The sequence below is a fragment of the Syngnathus typhle genome, linkage group LG4 (genome assembly GCF_033458585.1).
Source record: "Syngnathus typhle isolate RoL2023-S1 ecotype Sweden linkage group LG4, RoL_Styp_1.0, whole genome shotgun sequence".
NCBI lineage: Eukaryota > Metazoa > Chordata > Actinopteri > Syngnathiformes > Syngnathidae > Syngnathus > Syngnathus typhle.
Window position 1 is genome coordinate 12,426,294 of NC_083741.1, and position 17,612 is coordinate 12,443,905.

The 17,612-nt window shown below is 41.1% G+C and overlaps 2 protein-coding genes across 4 annotated transcripts; both read left to right on the forward strand.

The window, feature by feature from the left end:
* Positions 1-37: 37 nt before the first annotated feature.
* tmod2 (tropomodulin 2) lies at positions 38-10,998 on the forward strand. Of its 3 annotated transcripts, XM_061277245.1 has the most exons (11): positions 154-194; positions 2,775-2,853; positions 3,913-4,133; positions 4,206-4,362; positions 6,494-6,616; positions 6,820-6,894; positions 7,080-7,210; positions 7,297-7,404; positions 7,481-7,624; positions 7,942-8,086; positions 8,450-8,502. In XM_061277245.1, the coding sequence occupies exons 3-11, from the start codon at positions 4,008-4,010 to the stop codon at positions 8,485-8,487; spliced, it is 1,047 nt and encodes a 348-aa protein (XP_061133229.1). In that variant the 5' UTR covers positions 154-194; positions 2,775-2,853; positions 3,913-4,007; the 3' UTR covers positions 8,488-8,502. The 3 variants fall into 3 exon arrangements, with proteins under 3 accessions (XP_061133231.1, XP_061133228.1, XP_061133229.1); XM_061277247.1 differs by lacking the exons at positions 2,775-2,853; positions 8,450-8,502 and adding an exon at positions 8,753-10,998 and having other exon boundaries at positions 38-194; XM_061277244.1 differs by lacking the exon at positions 2,775-2,853 and having other exon boundaries at positions 38-194.
* Positions 10,999-13,963: 2,965 nt separating this feature from the next.
* Positions 13,964-17,588, forward strand: lysmd2 (LysM, putative peptidoglycan-binding, domain containing 2). The gene is made up of 3 exons (XM_061277248.1): positions 13,964-14,424; positions 15,697-16,043; positions 16,965-17,588. The coding sequence occupies exons 1-3, from the start codon at positions 14,173-14,175 to the stop codon at positions 17,014-17,016; spliced, it is 651 nt and encodes a 216-aa protein (XP_061133232.1). The 5' UTR covers positions 13,964-14,172; the 3' UTR covers positions 17,017-17,588.
* The last annotated feature ends 24 nt before the right edge of the window (positions 17,589-17,612 follow it).

Genomic DNA, 17,612 nt, shown 5'->3' on the forward strand with positions numbered 1-17,612 from the left:
GGTTCTTTCCCACCATTGGGCAAAAACCGTGTAACAGCGGTGTCGATTGGTTAAATTGTACGTCACTCAGTAAATCTGCGGCACTCTCTTTTCCCTGTTGTACCACCCTTGGGCGGACGAGAAATTAAATGCACAAGACACTGTTCTCACAAGGAAGTCAGCTCTTCACAACGCCTCGTTTCATCATCACCCAGGTAAGACCTGCAAGAGACATGCGTTCACCAAACGAGTATTATTTAAAAAAAAAAATTATCGATGAGCTTGCTAGAATTGGACTTGAACGAAAACTACCACTTGTACGTGTGCTGTCGAGCTGGATGAGCTAGCTTTTTAGCACTGTTGAGCGAATGTTAGCCTGCTAGCTGGCTGCTGTCAGGCTATTTCTATCTGATACCAAGTTTCAGTGGATATTCCAAACAGTCTTGATTTAACAGCTGATTTGCTTATTCCACTTTCATGTACGGATTCTAACTGCCGCTAAGATCGTCACAAGCATGTCATGACGAGTTAAACGCAGAAGATGAAGGAAATTCTACGAATTTCAAATGGTTATACAGCATTTCCGTAAACTTTCCCACAAATTGTCACCCAATGGGCGTGTTGTTGCTCGTAGCACAATGACATCCAGTTCTTCTGGTACCTGACAAAAGTACTCCATCTATGAATGACTTTCAGTTTCAGCGTAGACACACGTCAGTATTCGAATTGTTCCAGGGTGACTCCCATCTTCAATAACAGCACGGAAGGGAGAAGTGTAAAATACCACGTACAGTCAATAATTATGTGCAAGATCATATAGCTGCGTTACTGTACACTCTTCACATTCTTCATCTGAGTTCACTTTAGGTAGTCTGTCTGGTCGGCATGGTGAATGCAGGGTGCGGCTCTTGTGTTATGGTGCATGGTTGCTCAGGGAAAGTGAGCTTTCAGCTGATCGTCTTACAAGATGCGAGGTCGTTGCTGTTTATACCTGCATGCTGACATGACATCGGTAGTGAAACCTAGCGTCTGCCACACCTACCCGATGCAGTGTTGAATTGCAGATAAACAGGCTCTGCAGATAGGATTTGGTTGCATAGAGAAAGCAACCTGCTCAGAAATGTGTATAGTGTAAATATAAAGTGGATTGAATACATTTACCAGACACAAAAAGGAATGTTTGAAAACAAGCAGTTTTATGAGTTAATGTCAAAGTTAAACAACCCCATTTCATTATTCTAAACTGCCATTCTAAAGCCGTCTTTGTCGTAGAACATAATTATTCTGATACATTCATGCTTTCTCATTTAGTCTTGGCCAAGCTGAAACACCGGAAGCTCCTTGAAAGCTTCTCCTTGAAAGCTTCTCTTATTATACTTCGTACAGCAATAATGTAGTTTGTGTCTCAAGTGCGCAGCTTGAACGGGGGAGTAAGCAATCATGTGTTATTTCGAGTAACACCCCATTTCCTCCCTTGTCATTGCCAAGTCTTTAGGAGAGCCCATTTATTATTGAAATGTGTAAATTATTATTTATTTTTTTAAACCATGTGTATAAAAAACAAAAACATTTTGGGGAAGTCACATTTCAAATAATCTTTTCACCTCTGTATTTGGGAGATAAAGATAATATGTATTCTGCCATCTGCAGTGCAGTGTAGTCGAGGATGTACAAGATGGAGCGAGACAGTGTGGGAATGAAACAGAGCAACGTGTGGGATGAGGGAGCTGGGTAATTCTAACTATAGTCTTATGTTAGGGCGGTCTACTATAAGGGAATAAGACAAAAAGACATCCTGTTTATTTCCCTGATGTATACTTTCCTCCATTAACACTCTGAATATCCATAGATTTTTTTAAACGGAAATATATATATAAAATATCTGTGTCTGTTAGTACTGGTGAGGTCAGTGTGAGAAAGGTCAAGGTGACAAGGTGAGCTGTGTAGATGAGTTTGTAGCATTATTGGCTTAGTGTCATTACCTGTATGTTTGTGTTGAAGGATTGGCAGAGATGAGAAGGACAATGGAATTAATCAGACTGCACTAACGGATCCTCTTGGTGCAGTGTTTGAACCTTTTCAACCATTATCACTGTCTACATTCACAAATATTTTTCCGTTTTACTGGGCTTTCTTGGCTGCTGTTTTAGAAAAAAGGATAATATCGTGAACCGTGTTATTTCAGGCTCATTTTGTCATAAGAGCATTATATGTGTGTGTGTCTTATGTTTATCCCGGCTGCACTTTCTCCAAATCCTGACCAGAAATACCATCACGCCCCTCAACCCATCAGCATTTGTAAACTACCAACTGACATTTTGAATAGGGATGTGCTGATACCACTTTTTTGTTTTTCTTCCCAGAGTATGACTAAAAGTGCCTACAATTGTGCACTCGCCATTGCAGTTTTGATGAAAACATGTTTGATTTAAATATTACTCACATAGACAAACTCGGCATATACATTTAACTCAAACATCACTCAACAGCAGTTGTCATGTCTCCAAGGAATGTTTCTGGCTGAATTTCTCTTGATATTTAAAAAAAAATGGAATTGTTTACGCTGTTGTGAAAGTTTGTTGTTTGTTTAAGAATAGAAACACAGATCCTTCTCTACTCGGTATAAGGAACCTATTAGGATCCAAGCCACTATTATCTGAGTGGTATTATTGCTGTTGATTAAAGCCATCAGTGTTGACATTTCAGTTCAGCCCAAGTTATCTGCTGGTGCTCAGGCTTGTAAATGCCCCTGCTGTGACTCTTACCATTTCTCCCTAATGTCTTTGTTGTGGTAGTTTAATGGAGCAGGCAAGGGGAAGAGTTAAGAGAAGAACAGAGGTTGAATTGTGGAGGCGAGGGACTGAACTGCACAAGGTAGTGTTCAGAAAACCCCTCTGTATTTTTTTTCCAGCTGCGGTAGTAAGACTTGCTTATTGTTCACTTTCTTGTGCAATGAAATAGCCCAAGAAACCATAAAGCAAACTTTAGGTTAAATGTCTATAGTTTGGGGGAGTGATTAGGACTAACTTCAGATGTGGACCACTTTAGCGGAATCTGGAAATGATGAGGTCATGTTATGTTCCAACTGTTGCGCTGGAGAGCGATCAGAAAACAGAGATTGCATCACCGAGTTCCACAAGATAGACAATTACCAAATGGCTTCACTTTGCTTCATGTTATTCACACACATTCTATTTGTTTAGATCTTCCTGTGAAGGCAGATATGGAATTGAAATAACAATATGGTAGAGACAGAGTGATTTTGTTTGTCTCGTGGTTCAAGTAACCTGTTTGGTTCACTGGGCGGGAGTCTGCAGTCTTCACAGGAGTGGTCAGTCTGTTGACTGAACAAATTTTCTGGTTCCAGCTGCGTGTTACGTCATTGCAAAGCTTTATGTGCAGCTCAGGCAGCTGTGATCAACTATTGTTTCAAAGGATGACATCAACATTGGCGTCTTTTATTAAAGACTTTGATTATTATTTTTTTTTTTTTAACAAGAGTTTGGCATCCACTTGGAGATGAGTCAAGGCTAAGCCTGACTTAACTACAAAAATAATGAGTCTTTAAATAACAATGTTTTGGTAATCATTTATTAAAACACACCAGATGAATGATTTGCATGTCTCCTTCACACTTCTGAGTGCCAGGTTTTAAACCTGCTTTGGCTTTCCTGTGTGTCGCTTGCAAACTTTCCTTGTCACCCGTGCTTGTCTGGGTCTCCAACATTCAAAATGGATGTGACTGAATAGTTTGTCTGTTGTTGCATAATTGTAGTTTAATATTTTTTTTTCAGATCACATCATAACTCAGAACTCATAGCACTCAATTGTAACCGATCCGCGGGCAAAAAATCAACAACTCATATATTTTACTCATATTCCAGCTGTCAGAAAGTCATATTGGTTTCTTTTTTTTTATCTTTTATTCTTCAGGTAGCCTTCTCTTCTGTGGAGTGACAGGGCAGAGACATTGAAAGTGGGGCCGCAGTCTGCCGTTCGGTGTGGTCGGGAAAGCAACAGTGAGCATCATGGCGTTGCCATTCAAAAAGGACCTGGACAAGTACAAGGATCTGGATGAAGATGAGCTCCTTAACAGTTTGTCGGTGGATGAGCTAAAACAGCTGGAGACGGCCCTGGAGGAGATGGACCCAGAGGTCAGAGCTTATTTCCATGTTAACATTTATTTTCTTAGGTTGCTTCTAATGGGTGTCTTTGGTCCCTCTCAGAATGCTCTTCTTCCAGCGGGTTTACGTCAAAAGAACCAAACGGCAAAAGGAGCTACAGGAACGTTTGACAGAGAGCGTCTCCTCAAATACCTGGAGAAAGAAGCCATGGAGTACAAAGACAGAGAGGACATTGTCCCTTTCACTGGAGAGAGGAAAGGTATGTAAAACAAACTGGGACAATTTGCTTCTCAAAATCCAAAGCACACTTACTAAAGCACACATCAACCTCATCACAATGAGTGACGATGAAATAAAAACAATTAAAAAAGGAGAGATATCTTATTTGTATTGTGAACTGGGATGGAGAGCTGATGTGTGTCAATGGGTTTGTGTCTGTAGCAGTAAGGCAGTTGAGAAACAGCTGTAATTACTCGACTGCTGTCTTTGCAAGTATTACTAATGCTTATCCGGTCTTATGCAACATGATGGCGGAGTGCGTGGGAGTACCACCGTTGCGCGTGGGGCGAGTCGCCAGAAGGGATCTACAACAGTTTAACTGAAGTTGACTAGATTTTAGAAATCAGTACAGTGGTGCCTCGATTTAAGAGAGTGTTTCATTCTGCCAAAAGCCTTCTATCTCAAATCAATTCATCCTCGGTCGCGGGCGGGCATGCTGCAACCTATGTATTTCCTTATTGAAATGAATGCAAGAGGGGCAAGAGACTAGACAAGTTTCCCAATTGAGTGACTCTAAAAGCCACTGTAATATTAACATATGCCTGCGAGTATTGTCATATTGTCTGTTCACATGGTTTGCTTCACCGTTTGTGTTCAAATACTCTTTAGAAATGGCAACTGTGTTGGCATGATTCATAAGTGTGTAGGTGCCTATCTAACAGCGTTTCGTTTATCATTCCAATCTCAATTGAGTAATAACAACTAGCATGGTCCAAAGGCGTTCCCCTTGTCAGGATCTTTTAAAGATAAAAATATTCTTTCCGCTAATATGGAGATGTGAAACTGACATCTTGACATCTACACTGAACCCCCACTGGCCCCTTAGCTGTAATGTATCCCATATGTGTGCAAGTTCTATGACGACATGGAAAACTTGAATCATTGCAGTAATTATGTGGAATGTTGCAGATTCCCTTTCCCTTCCTCTTTTCACCCCCTGCTGATAAATTAAAACAAACAACCTCCAGTGCTTTGGAAACCCCTGCAAAAGATATCAGGCCTTTAGCGTTTTCATTTTTTTTGTTTTCCTTTTTCTCGTTGAGATTTTCATTCCCAATTTCTTTTCCCTCACTGCCAACCTCAGAAGTTTGAGGTTTGTAGAAATTTAACATTGTTATTTGCGTTTTGAGACCGTAAACCACATCTGAAATTTTCTATGGTTTTGAATAAATAGGCGCAGGATGGAGCCTGATAATTGTATTTACTGTTGTTGGCTCCAGGAAGTGCCAGAACTGCCACCGGGGACTAGTCTGAGCAATTTGATTGGCTTGACTGACTGGAAAGGGAGGAACAAGTGAGGAGCCCCTGGTGTTTTTTTTTTTTTTTTCCAGACGTGTAGCGCTGGCATTCACAGGCTGTGACACCGCAGCAGCGCAGTCAAGATTGGAGTTCATTTATTGTTCATAACTTCCTTCCCTTTCTCCCCCTTTTTCCCTCAGAGTGGTTACCATGGCACCACCATGCACACTGTTTAGTCTTAGTTTGGCACAACTGAGTATTGTGTGGAATGTTGTAGCAGAAGAACACATGGAGCCTAACCCTTTAAAATTTGCACTTTAAATCGTAACAGCCCAATAAGCCGCATCAATTATATTGTCTCAGACTACCAGAAACTGAAAAGGAAGTTGAGTACGGATTTTAAGATTCGTGAGCATTTCAGGAAAGCAAAACACTACACGCTGCAATATGATGCCGTATTGTTCGCCGAGAGCACAGGAAGCAGTCGGTCAGTGGCGCTCTCAAGCTGCTGCTGTGTGTTGGAGACGAATGGGGGAGAGAAAGAAAAAAAAAATAGTGATTTGAATTCTTTTGATCAGTTGCTATCTAAATCAATAGTGAATAGTATGAGCTAACAGCTAACCGAAATAAGAAAGGTCGTTTAAACAGATGTATTACAAGTATCTGTGTCATCCCATAAGGGAAATTAAATAGTAAGCCTATTGAAGGCCAAGATCCACGACTGCTGCAGAGTTTCATGAGAGGATGTGATCAAATATCGAGCTAAACAAAACTTTGACTTGAACCTACTCGTACTTGAACCTGTTCGATAAGGAAGGAATTATCTCCTCGTTGTGCTCTTTCCTCACCGCTCTCTCATTTTGTCTCCCCAGGCAAAGTATTTATTCCTAAGCAGAAACCATTGGAAATGCAACAGGAGAATATCACAACTCTTGACCCAGAATTGGAGGAAGCCCTGTCCAGTGCCACAGATACAGAACTCTGTGATCTTGCATGTAATTGGATTTACTTGTTTACATCTGTTTGGGCTGAAGGACCAAAACAGTCAATTCCAGTTAGCGCTCATGATTCCATTTTTATTGTGTACAACTAGTCCGAGTCATACCGCATGTCTTCCAAGAATGCTAGTCCCAGAATGGCCTTCACTATTCTCGGTCATCTGTGCCTGCAGAGCCTCATGTCCTCCTTTTGTTTATAGCGATCCTGGGTGTTCACACGCTTGTAACCAGCAATCAAACGTATGACGGAACTGGAGGAAAAGGGGGCTACAATGGTATGTAAAGCAAAAAATCACAACACTACTTCGCTTTTATTTCATACAGTACACTAACATAGTTGATATGGAGTTGGCAAGCTAAAATCTCTTATTGTTCCTTATTGCCCCCAACCATGTGCCTTGCTGGGTAAGAGGCCCGCTCCAATGTTCGCCACAAACTAACAAACTCTTTTTTTCTCAAGATGTGGTTAAAGGGGAGAAGATGACCCCCGTGTTTGACGAGCCACCCAATCCCACAAATGTAGAAGAAACTTTGAATAAGATCAAGCGCAACGATCCCTCCCTAACCGAGGTCAACCTGAACAACATTAAGGTGCAAGACTCATTCAAAACCAACATGCTTTTGAGGTTAGTATAACAACTACCTTTTCAACTTTCAACCAAATGTCCTTTTTGCAGAACATCCCAGTCCCCACTCTCAAAGACTTTGCCAAAGCCATGGAGAAGAACACCCACGTAACCCAGTTCAGCATGGCAGCCACACGGAGTAACGACCCCATCGCAGTGGTGAGAGATGCTGGTCTCAGAGCTTTCGTCTCACAGAGATGCTCTGTGTTCACCTTTTGAAATGTTGCCCGTCCAGGCGTTCAGCAGCATGCTGAGGGAAAACAAGACGTTGCGAAGTTTGAACTTGGAATCCAACTTCATCACCAGTGCCGGAATGCAGTCACTGATTGACGCATTGCGGGACAATGACACGCTCACAGAAATCAAGATAGACAACCAGGTAAATATTATTATTATTATTTTGCAGTCATATTTCATGTTTGTAACTTCATGAATGCCAAAATGCCTTATGATAATGTATTTTATGTTGTCATTATTCCATCTCCTGTCCAATGACCCGCTGGCTTTCGCTGTAGTACTCGACAAAACCTTTTCCTTATTTATATGCCTGACAATGTAAATGGCAACAGCTTACACAATAACATTTCCCCATTTGTCATATTTCCCTTTTGTAAGTCCAACTATGTGATCCTGGCTTCTGTGAAGTGCCCTTAGTCCGATATTGCAGACATTTGAAGATTGTGGATTGTGTTTCAGAGGCAACAGCTGGGTACCAATGTAGAGATGGAAATAGCTAAAATGTTGGAAGAGAACAAGAGTATAGTGAAGTTCGGCTACCACTTCACCAAGCAGGGCCCACGCTCTCGAGCTGCCACCGCCATCACCAAGAACAATGACCTGGGTATGCTGCACTCACGCATACACGCAACACTTGAGAACCTGTTAGAACCTGTACTGAATCAGCGCATAGTCGAGGGTGGATCATGTCGTGACAAATGTGTGACGTACCCAGTGGAAACATTTGCTTGTCAATTTACCATAATTTGACAAACTCTTGTCTGACACATTTAAAATAATTTAACTTAATTGCACATGAAAATAAAACCCATTTTCCCCAAAAAGCATTAAGAGTGTTTTTACCACAATACAGTGTTACGTTTACTGTTCTATTCCTGCTTTATCTACCTTGTACCTTTTAGTTCCTGGTTACTATTTTGAATGTTCTCAACTTCTAGCCACCAATGACCTGCTCTCTTTTTTTTAGTTCCTCCTCCTGTCAGAGCTGCAGTAGCACAGGTCTGATGCATGGGTTGTGCTCAGTGCAAGTTAACAGTGACTTCTCTTCACAGTGTCCATGGGACAATTTGCATTAAGAGTGTGGCGCCAGCATAGTTTATTGTGCACTCACTGATGCACGCTCTTGAAATGCGTGTGAACTTTGACCACGTGCTGACTCACATGTGAACTAACAAGTTGTAGTTAGCATGTAATCTTTCTGTTTTACTTTGCCATTTAGCTTTTGCAGGAGGAGTAACCAAATTAAAAAAAAAAAATTCTTTCTCCACAGTCCGCAGGAGACGAGTGGAAGGGGACCAGTAGAGGCGGAGTTCCGCCTCTCTCCCAGCCAATCATGTCAGTTCATCTCGCCATGTGGAATCACTTCCACCAATGTCCTGATCTCATCTCACCGTGTGGAACAAGTCTTGTGCCAAACTGTGGGGCGAGGCGCAGCAAGAACATACATCTGAGAAGAAGAGAAATAACTGGAATGAAACGACCCCCTCTTTCACCCACATATGTGTTAATCATTATTATTTTTATGCTGTCATTGAAGGTGTAAATCGAGTTAGTTTTTAGTCTTTCCATTTCAGCTGCTCCCTGGTTACATCTTTGAACTAATCTCTCCTGACTTTTTATTTTCCTTTTATATTGAAGTCACATGAAATAATGGTTAGCATGACATAGCAAAATAGAAATTAACCTTAACATTCAGGTTCACCTCATGGAACACCAGGGTCACACCAGCCGCTCACACAGCAGGACCGCCGCCTGCCTAAAAAAATCCTCCACATCCACCCTGCTGTCTCACTATTTACAAACTTTGTTGTAAACCCAAGTGAAGGCACATGTAGGCTTTGTCTTTTTTATTTTTATTGCCACTATCTTGTAAAACCTCACAGCTGCTGATGCAAACAAAGCATGTTTAGTTAAGTCAGTGCTGACTTGGTTGCTGCAATCAACCTATTAATAAAATAACTGCTGACTCATTCCCTCTAGTTACATACTGTACCCACTCAAAAGTACCATGGCATAATGTTTTAGATTTCTCCACTGCTATATTTTAACAGTGTCGGACAGGATAGAGAATATTAATGTCATTCTGTAGTGAAAAGGTTTAACAGATGAAGCCATAAAATTGTTAAACCATGCCAAAGACCAACACATGCATCGCTTAATTGTGTCATTTTGGAGTTTTGTCTTAGACAGTCGCTTTCTCATGGTGTCATTTCATAAACATTCCTTGTGCGTGTGTATTTTTGCAATATTGGCTTTATTTTTGGAATAGAATTTGTTTCTTAAAAGGTCAATATGAAGTACACAACAAAGGAAGCGAGTGAAATGACTCCCCTAGTATTCCCATGTTAGTTTCAAATCAAGCTACTTCTTGGAAACTTATTGCACAGTGATATAAACCTGAAGTATTCAAATTTAGTCAACTTTTTCTTATGTTCTGCAAGATCACTAATAGTGTTAATGATTTGTCACAATAATTATCAATGGTTTGATTAAATAGGAAAATGCAACACTAAGTCAGTAATAAAAGATGAGGGAATAATGGACACAATATTTGAATCAACTGAATAATCAGTCTCTTTTCTATAAATCAAAATTTTTAATGATCAACCCAAGAAAATCACTGTCCAGCAGGAGTGAGCAATTTTTTTTTTGTGACAGCCACTATTGTAGTGACGCTTGCACTAAAAAACTCATTTGACACCCCCCCCAAAAAAAAAGGTTCATTACCTATAAATGCCAGAAAATGGCAGCAAGTGCTACTTCTATCAAAATGAAGCTCCTCAATTCACGTCAACATAATTCCTTGGGACTAAGATAATGGCAAAGCACTATTGTTAAAACAAATGGTACTAAGATGGCACAAGGTTGGCCCAATCATAAAATCCACATTTGCAAATACACAACCTTGAATATGCGGAGCTTCACTGTCTACTGTATAAATCGAGCTTTTCAGCCAAGTTAGCCCCACACACTTTTGCTTGACACTCAGCACGTTCTCCCATCAACATACCATTCATTTCTTAACATGCTGTGTGCCTCAAGCCAACCTTCACAAGGTACACTAATCTGCTATTCAGATGTCTCAAATGAGTTCCTTAGATTTTGTAAATACTTTCTTGTGTCATAGGTCCTCTATTCTGTCATAGCATCTGGTTCAAATGTTTCTGTTGACCAACAGTTCTTTCAACTTCAATGCCACATTCCTTCCACATGATTTGTATCTGAGCCTTGTTGGGTTATTTGCATGCTCACATCCAGTAGTCTTTTCACATAATGCGTGCAGGTGGACAGTTAATGTGCAGCTTTGTTGATAATTTGTGACTCATGTATATGAATTGTAAAATGGCATCTCAAATGCGTTGTGTATGCACTCGCTAATGTGTGTACAACACAGATCTGCACAACTACTGTGGCTATTTTTTGTATATTATGTTCAAATAACAGGTGCCGACTCGACATGGTGAAACGCACTGCTGAATATACATATATCTTCAACAATAAATGTTTTTACATTCAGTCTGTCTGCTATACTTTTCTTGTTCTAACCTCTTATTTTCTAACGATAGTAATTCTTTTTGGTGGGCCTTGTGGTTTGGGAGTTCCTGTGCAGCCTTTAATCAAATTCGGTTTCTGTGATTGTTTGCACATGCCTGGGAGATGATGTCATTCATATGTATGACATCATCCACATGAGTTTCACAGGGCGAGGCTGAAGTGCGCAGATTTGTTCTCTGATTGCAGGTGAAGGATGTTTGTTGTTGCCATGTCTCAAAATGAGAACAAGATGACTTTTAGGTCATCAGATTATTTTCAGGTGTTTTGATGTGTAATCCCTGAACAATGCATTCAGTAAACTTACCTTGGCGGGCACACAAAGGTTAACACAATAAAAGAGGAAAGAGGGCCTTAAACGACATTTAGAAAACAGTTACAAAAAGTTAAGTCACCTCCTGCACTTTTAAACTGAAGGGAAACTTTAACGCATAAAGCAGAACCTTTTGATGGGATTGGAAGTCTTAGATATTTTTGCAAATGGGGCAGTGAGGTCTTTTGTGTATTTTTAGAGATCACTACAAAACAGGCCAAAGCGATGTATCATGAACCCGTGAGATTTACTGTGCAACTCCAAATAAGATGTTTGTGTTAATGTCAGGTGCCTGTCAAGGAACATACTGAAATGTTCCGACAGTCTTGAAAAAGACACCCCTCTGCCCCATGACGACTGAGTTATTTTTTCCAACTCAGTCCCCTCCATACATATGTAAAAGTAATTACTCCTGGCTTTAGTGAACTACTTTTGCATTGCCACTCCCAACTACAGACTGGAGATTTTTTTTAATAGTATCTTACATTGATGCATGGATTCCTTGCGCCATCTAGTGCTCGAAGTAATGTGACAGCTAAGGTGTCACGCCTCGTTCTTCCAGTAGGGGTCGTCAGAGACCAAATGGTGGACTGCTGGTCAGAGTGTACTGTCATATCCATCCATCCATTTTCTATACTGCTTGACCTCACGGGGGTCACGGGCATGCTAGAGCCTATCCCAACAGTCATCGGGCAGTAGGTGGGGTACATCCTGAACTGGTTGCCAGCCAATTCGCAGGGCACACAGAGACGAAAAACCATTCGCACTCACACCTAGGGACTATTTGAGGTGTTCAATCAACCTACCAAGCATGTTTTTGGGATGTGGGAGGAAATCGAAGTGTCCAGAGAAAACCCACACAGGCACGGGGAGAAAATCCACGCAGGCACGGGGAGAACATGCAAACTCCACACAGGGAGGGCCGGAGGTGGAATTGAACCTTATGAAGGCGAGTGGGAACTTAATGGAAAAAAAAAAGTGACAACTAAATACTTCAATGGACCCAAGCCCTTCAAAGTATTACGAAAGACTGCGAGGACCATGACTGAGGAGCTGATGTTTAGAGGGATATTGCATTATAATCTTGGCTGTCAACATCCGTGCGTGCAATCACATCATCAGGAGGCGGCGCAGGTGTTGTCATGGTAACGCTGGGACTATGACTCATTGTGTTCTTACTCCTTTTTTTTCCGCTTTATGTGAGAGGGTGGCTGATAAAATTCCTTTTGTAAGATGAACAACAGACATCCTTGAGTGCTCTGCCAAGAATTCACAACATCAAAAAATGTTCTTCTAAAAATAAACAACAAACATTATTATGTCATAAGCATTCCATAAATATACTGAATAAGAACATACAGCAGTGGCATAAATCGATAACATTTAAAAGAATTCAACCGTTTTAATCAGTCAATTGAATGCCCATTGTACTACTCTTTCTGGTGTGCCCATATGGGAAGGCCCAACCGGGAAGGGTATAAGACAGTGGGAAATCGGGTGGAGTTGAAATAATGTCAATTACATGGATGATATGGATATGGATCAATATGTGCTCCAATTAATTAATCCCACCTTCATAAATAATAAACGAGTTGCAATTGTACCCCTCTGCCTGGTCATATGCACAACAACTGATTTCCGTTTGAAAATGTCAGCAAGTGAGATTTTTCTTATGTTCGTATATCCACTGAAATAGATTCGCCATTTGATCATCTTGAATGTTGTAACCCAATAGTTCGCCCCACAGATAATGAGATTTCATTGTTTACATTCTAAAGCAGCACCTGCCCTCTTTGTGCTCCAGGTGAATAACACATTTCATCAGCACCATCCAGTGTGGTCAGATCACCATTGTTTACAGCCCCTTTGAGTGAATAAAGGATTCGATAACTTCAGAATTCATTCATTCAAGAGGTAAAACTAATTAGAAAGTGAAATCAGTGATTCTTCAGTGTTTTAAATATTCATGTGACAGGCAAAGCGAAAACAGAGACAGGAGGCAATGGAAATATTGAGATCATTAATAAAAGCGTGAGGAGAACATTTAGACATATGAGCCTCTCCCTTTATGGGTTCACAATGTTCCAGAAACAATCGGATTATCTAGCAACTCAACAAATGGTCTTTACCTGCACTTCTACAATATCTAACTGACCTGTGACTCCTCGGAAAGGCAGTACAGGACAACATCAGGAAATAATAAAATATTCATTACTTCCCCCAGTTCACATAAGAAAAACACAAATCGAAAACATTCAGTCAAAAGCTTAAGATAAAATGGACTAAGGATAGCATTAAAATGTATTTTAAAAAATACATTATTGTTATATACATACATACAGTATTGTTATATGTACTTGCCGTACTGTTAAATGCAAGATAACCTGGCCTAAAAATTAAATAAATGTGCTCCAAAAATTATTACATTGAAAATGAGAGAAAGAAAACAAACATGAATGCTAAATAATTTTTATTTATTTATTAAAATAGCGAACTATCGAAGCACTTACGACAAAATAAAATCCACCGAATCGAGCGAAAGGATTTTATTTGGAAAGTGTACCGGAAGTGAGTGGTTGTTCTTGTCGCTGATTGGACACGTTGCTGCTGGCTACGTCATCACGTCAAGTGACGGCCGTGTGACGAAAGCGACTTTTGAGGTAGTCCACCCCAAAACATGTCTCTCGTCCCGGGCTAGCAAGCAGAATTACACCGGCTATGGCAATCCTTGTGTACCTTGACGCTGTCATGTTTTTAGCCCTGGCCACGCAAATCGAACGTTGACATTCACCGAGGTCACAAGTTCCACATTAAATCCAAAGAAAATGGCGGAGTTCTCGCCCGTCTTACCTATGCGGGATGGAGGAGCAGGAGGACGATTCGGCCAGCCTATCTTTCCTCGCTCGAGGTCCGGTTCCGAGTCGGAGAGCGAACTCTCCCAAAGCCTGGCTCGGACCAAGATACGTTCTTATGGAAGTACGGCGAGCGTCACGGCCTCCCTGGGAGAGAGATTCATAGAGCATCGGGTTACAGATAGCGATACTCTGCAGGGGATTGCCCTCAAATATGGTGTAACGGTAAGTGAACTCTGCTTCCGCATCTCCATCGTTTGCAGAGGTACAAAAGATAGTCTCACTGCTAAATACATAAAGAGCAGAAGTGCCGATTCAATTCCTCAACTTAAAATAAGAAGTACAAATGTCAAATGTGCTTAACCGCAAAAGTGAAATGATTTTTAATGACAATTATATGCAAGAGGGCAGTTCACCCTGATTCGCATGCAGGCAACTCTGGTGGCATCATTTGTAACCAAACTCTTTCACAATTGAGAAAACAGAATTGATTGACCAACCTCTCAGGACATCCATTCATCCATTTTCTATACTGCTTGTCCCCACGGGGGTCGCGGGCGTGCTGGAGACCAGCAGTCATCGGGCAGTAGGCGGGGGACACCCTGAACCGGTTGCCATCCAATCGCAGGGCACACAGAGACGAACAACCATCCGCACTCACACTCACACATAGGGGCAATTTGGAGTGCTCAATCGGCCTACCAAGCATGTTTTCGGGATGTGGGAGGAAACCAGAGTGCCCGCAGAAAACCCACGCGGCCATGGGGAGAACATGCAAACTCCACACAGGAAGGATTGGAGGTGGAATCAAACTGGCACCCTCCTAACTGTGAGGCGGACGGGCTAACCAGTGCCCCACCAAGCCGCCCATCCTCTCAGGACATTAAAAAAAACAAAAAAAACATCTTGATACAGCGATCCATTTTAACAAAACAAACCCAATTGATGGTTATCTAAACATTTTTATTTTCTATCTGTTGTCAAGAGTCCAGACTTTCAAAATACTAGATGGCAATTTTGCCGCATGGCTGCAGCAGAACGAGGGAATAGGGACTTTTGCAAGACTTCTAAGACATATTCAATGTTCAAGAGTGCTGAAAGACAGACCAATACTGTGGGGAAAAAATATACATTTTCTGCCCAATTTCTGCCCAACATGTCAGCCACAACTGCAAGACATCAAGTATCTGTACTTGACATCTGCGAGAGCTCAAATGTCATGCAGTACTTAGACTGGTTCCCTTTTTAGAGTAAACCTTCAGTTTTGACTTCCTGGATTATTCTTCTGAATCCCTGTAAATTCAAATGGAAATTTCTAACTATAAAAACTCACATAATTTTGCAAACCCAGTCGGTACGTTTTAATATGTAGAAAGTATTATAATTTCCAGATTTTACTTGATAAAGTCATTGTAAATGTATTTGGTATGCTGTGACTTCTCCTTCCTTCTCGCGATTAACACTTTTCTTCGTATTGGTTGTCACGGAATCTACCAGATGGAGCAAATCAAGAGAGCCAACAAGTTGTTCAGCAACGACTGTATCTTCCTCAAGAACAGCCTAAGCATCCCAGTGGCGGTGCCCAAGCGCTCCATTTTTAACGGACTGTCTTTGGAGTCTCCTGACGGGGATATCGAAGCAGCGCGTCAGGAGATGGAGACTCCCTGTGTCGTGTCGCAGGACCTTGAGGGACTTTCACCGCCATCCTCGCCGCCTCCTGAAGACTCCAGAGCCTCCCGGCCCCAAGCGGAGGAGCTCTCTGCCAAAGACTTCTTACAAAGATTAGACTTGCAAATTAAACAGTCAAAGCAGGCAGCGCGCAGGCTGAAAGAAGAGGAAATAAGGTGAGGTCTAGTCAACAAAACCATTGTTATTGTTATTGTTATTACGAAATACATCATTTTAGGAACACTATGATAAAAAGACTCATAGAATTTAATGCATATGTTTTGAACTTAAAAGTTAAATACAACTAAAGTGTAACACAAAGGCTTGTGCTAGAAACATGATACTTCCTGCAAATGTCAAATAGTTTGACTAGCTGAGTCAAGCATGAGCGTATCTCTTATTCCTACTTCCCACAAAGTCACACACTTGAGACGAAATCACAAAAGTACATCCGTTTAACTGTCAGCGCACCCACTGGCTAACCAATCGTATCTAAAGTTTTTGTACTATTCCAGTGGCAGTGATCCAATATTTCCCTTTCATTTTATCTTGAGCAGCTGGTTTGGCCCGCATCACACTGGCTTGCGAGAGTTCCACTTTGTTTAAACAAACACACACATGTGCAAACATGCATTGTGTGCCCATTTAGGTTTTATCTTTAAGCAGGAAGAAAAGCACCAAGCATTTGTGCTCTTTGTAAAAGTAATGTGCACTGAATAATGGCTGTAACAATACGCTCACTCTACACAATGCCACTTTACTCGCACAGTAATGTATGGTCTACTACCGTATGTAATTTCCTCGTTGTAGGTAGTCCTGCTTTATGTTGCTGTATGCAGCAATTTGACCCGGCTCATGCAAATTGGCCATCAGTCCTGTTTTTTCATTCGACCTCGCCTAAATAAATATACCTGGATGGGGTAGGCTACTGTTAGATACACAAATTAATTTCCCGGTTACATGAGCTTGAGCTGCACCTGAGACTCATTCATGATTCACACAAGACGCACACGACCTTGTGAGCAGTTTAGAGGCTGAAGGTTTTTTTCCACAGTGGAACATTTCCGTTAAACCTTGTTTGTCTTCCTTATTTGCAGGAGCAGTGAGGGGAACTACGCGGCCCCCACCACGTCATACCAAGAAATATGATGGACCATTGTGTTTACCTTAACCTCGCTTGTTTGTTTACCTTCTTGCTTGTTTTGTTTGCCTTTTATTTATTATGAATATGCAAGCGTTACGACTTGTATGATTGTTGTTGTTGTTTTTTTATGGTACGGTTGCCCTGGTAGACAGTCAGCACAGCTTGCATACAGGTACTATCGAACTATTTATGCACCGCTGCAAATAGACCGCCCGCAGCTGCACATGCGCTCATCCGTATAACCTCAGTAAAACATCACATAAGAGGCTAAAGTCTTCATATTCATCTCATTAGTTCCCTAAAAGCCTTTTTCACAAAGTCCGAAGGGACACCTCTATTTTTGGAGTGCATCATTTATGTGTGTGGACATGTTTTTATGTGCTGCTATATTTTACTTATTGTTAGGCCAGAATAAATGAGTACATTGAGCAAAAAATAGAAATGCAACTCCTTTTGCTTACATTGTTCACAAGCCAAACTCACAGAACTAAGTTTTATCAAAAGAAAAGTGCTTGTGAAAAATGGCAGCAAAAACAATTATTGCTTTTGTATTTTTGTTCAGTGTATTTCAACCCGATTTGTTGTCACCCCAATGATTGTC

Coding starts and splice junctions, on each gene's coding strand:
- tmod2 (XM_061277244.1), top strand. CDS start 4,008: ATGGCGTTGCCATTCAAAAAGGACCTGGACAAGTACAAGGATCTGGAT. Junction 6,617..6,819: donor AGAACTCTGTGATCTTGCAT/GTAATTGGATTT, acceptor TTTTGTTTATAG/CGATCCTGGGTGTTCACACG. Junction 7,211..7,296: donor TCAACCTGAACAACATTAAG/GTGCAAGACTCA, acceptor TCCTTTTTGCAG/AACATCCCAGTCCCCACTCT.
- lysmd2 (XM_061277248.1), top strand. CDS start 14,173: ATGGCGGAGTTCTCGCCCGTCTTACCTATGCGGGATGGAGGAGCAGGA. Junction 14,425..15,696: donor CCCTCAAATATGGTGTAACG/GTAAGTGAACTC, acceptor GGAATCTACCAG/ATGGAGCAAATCAAGAGAGC. Junction 16,044..16,964: donor CTGAAAGAAGAGGAAATAAG/GTGAGGTCTAGT, acceptor CCTTATTTGCAG/GAGCAGTGAGGGGAACTACG.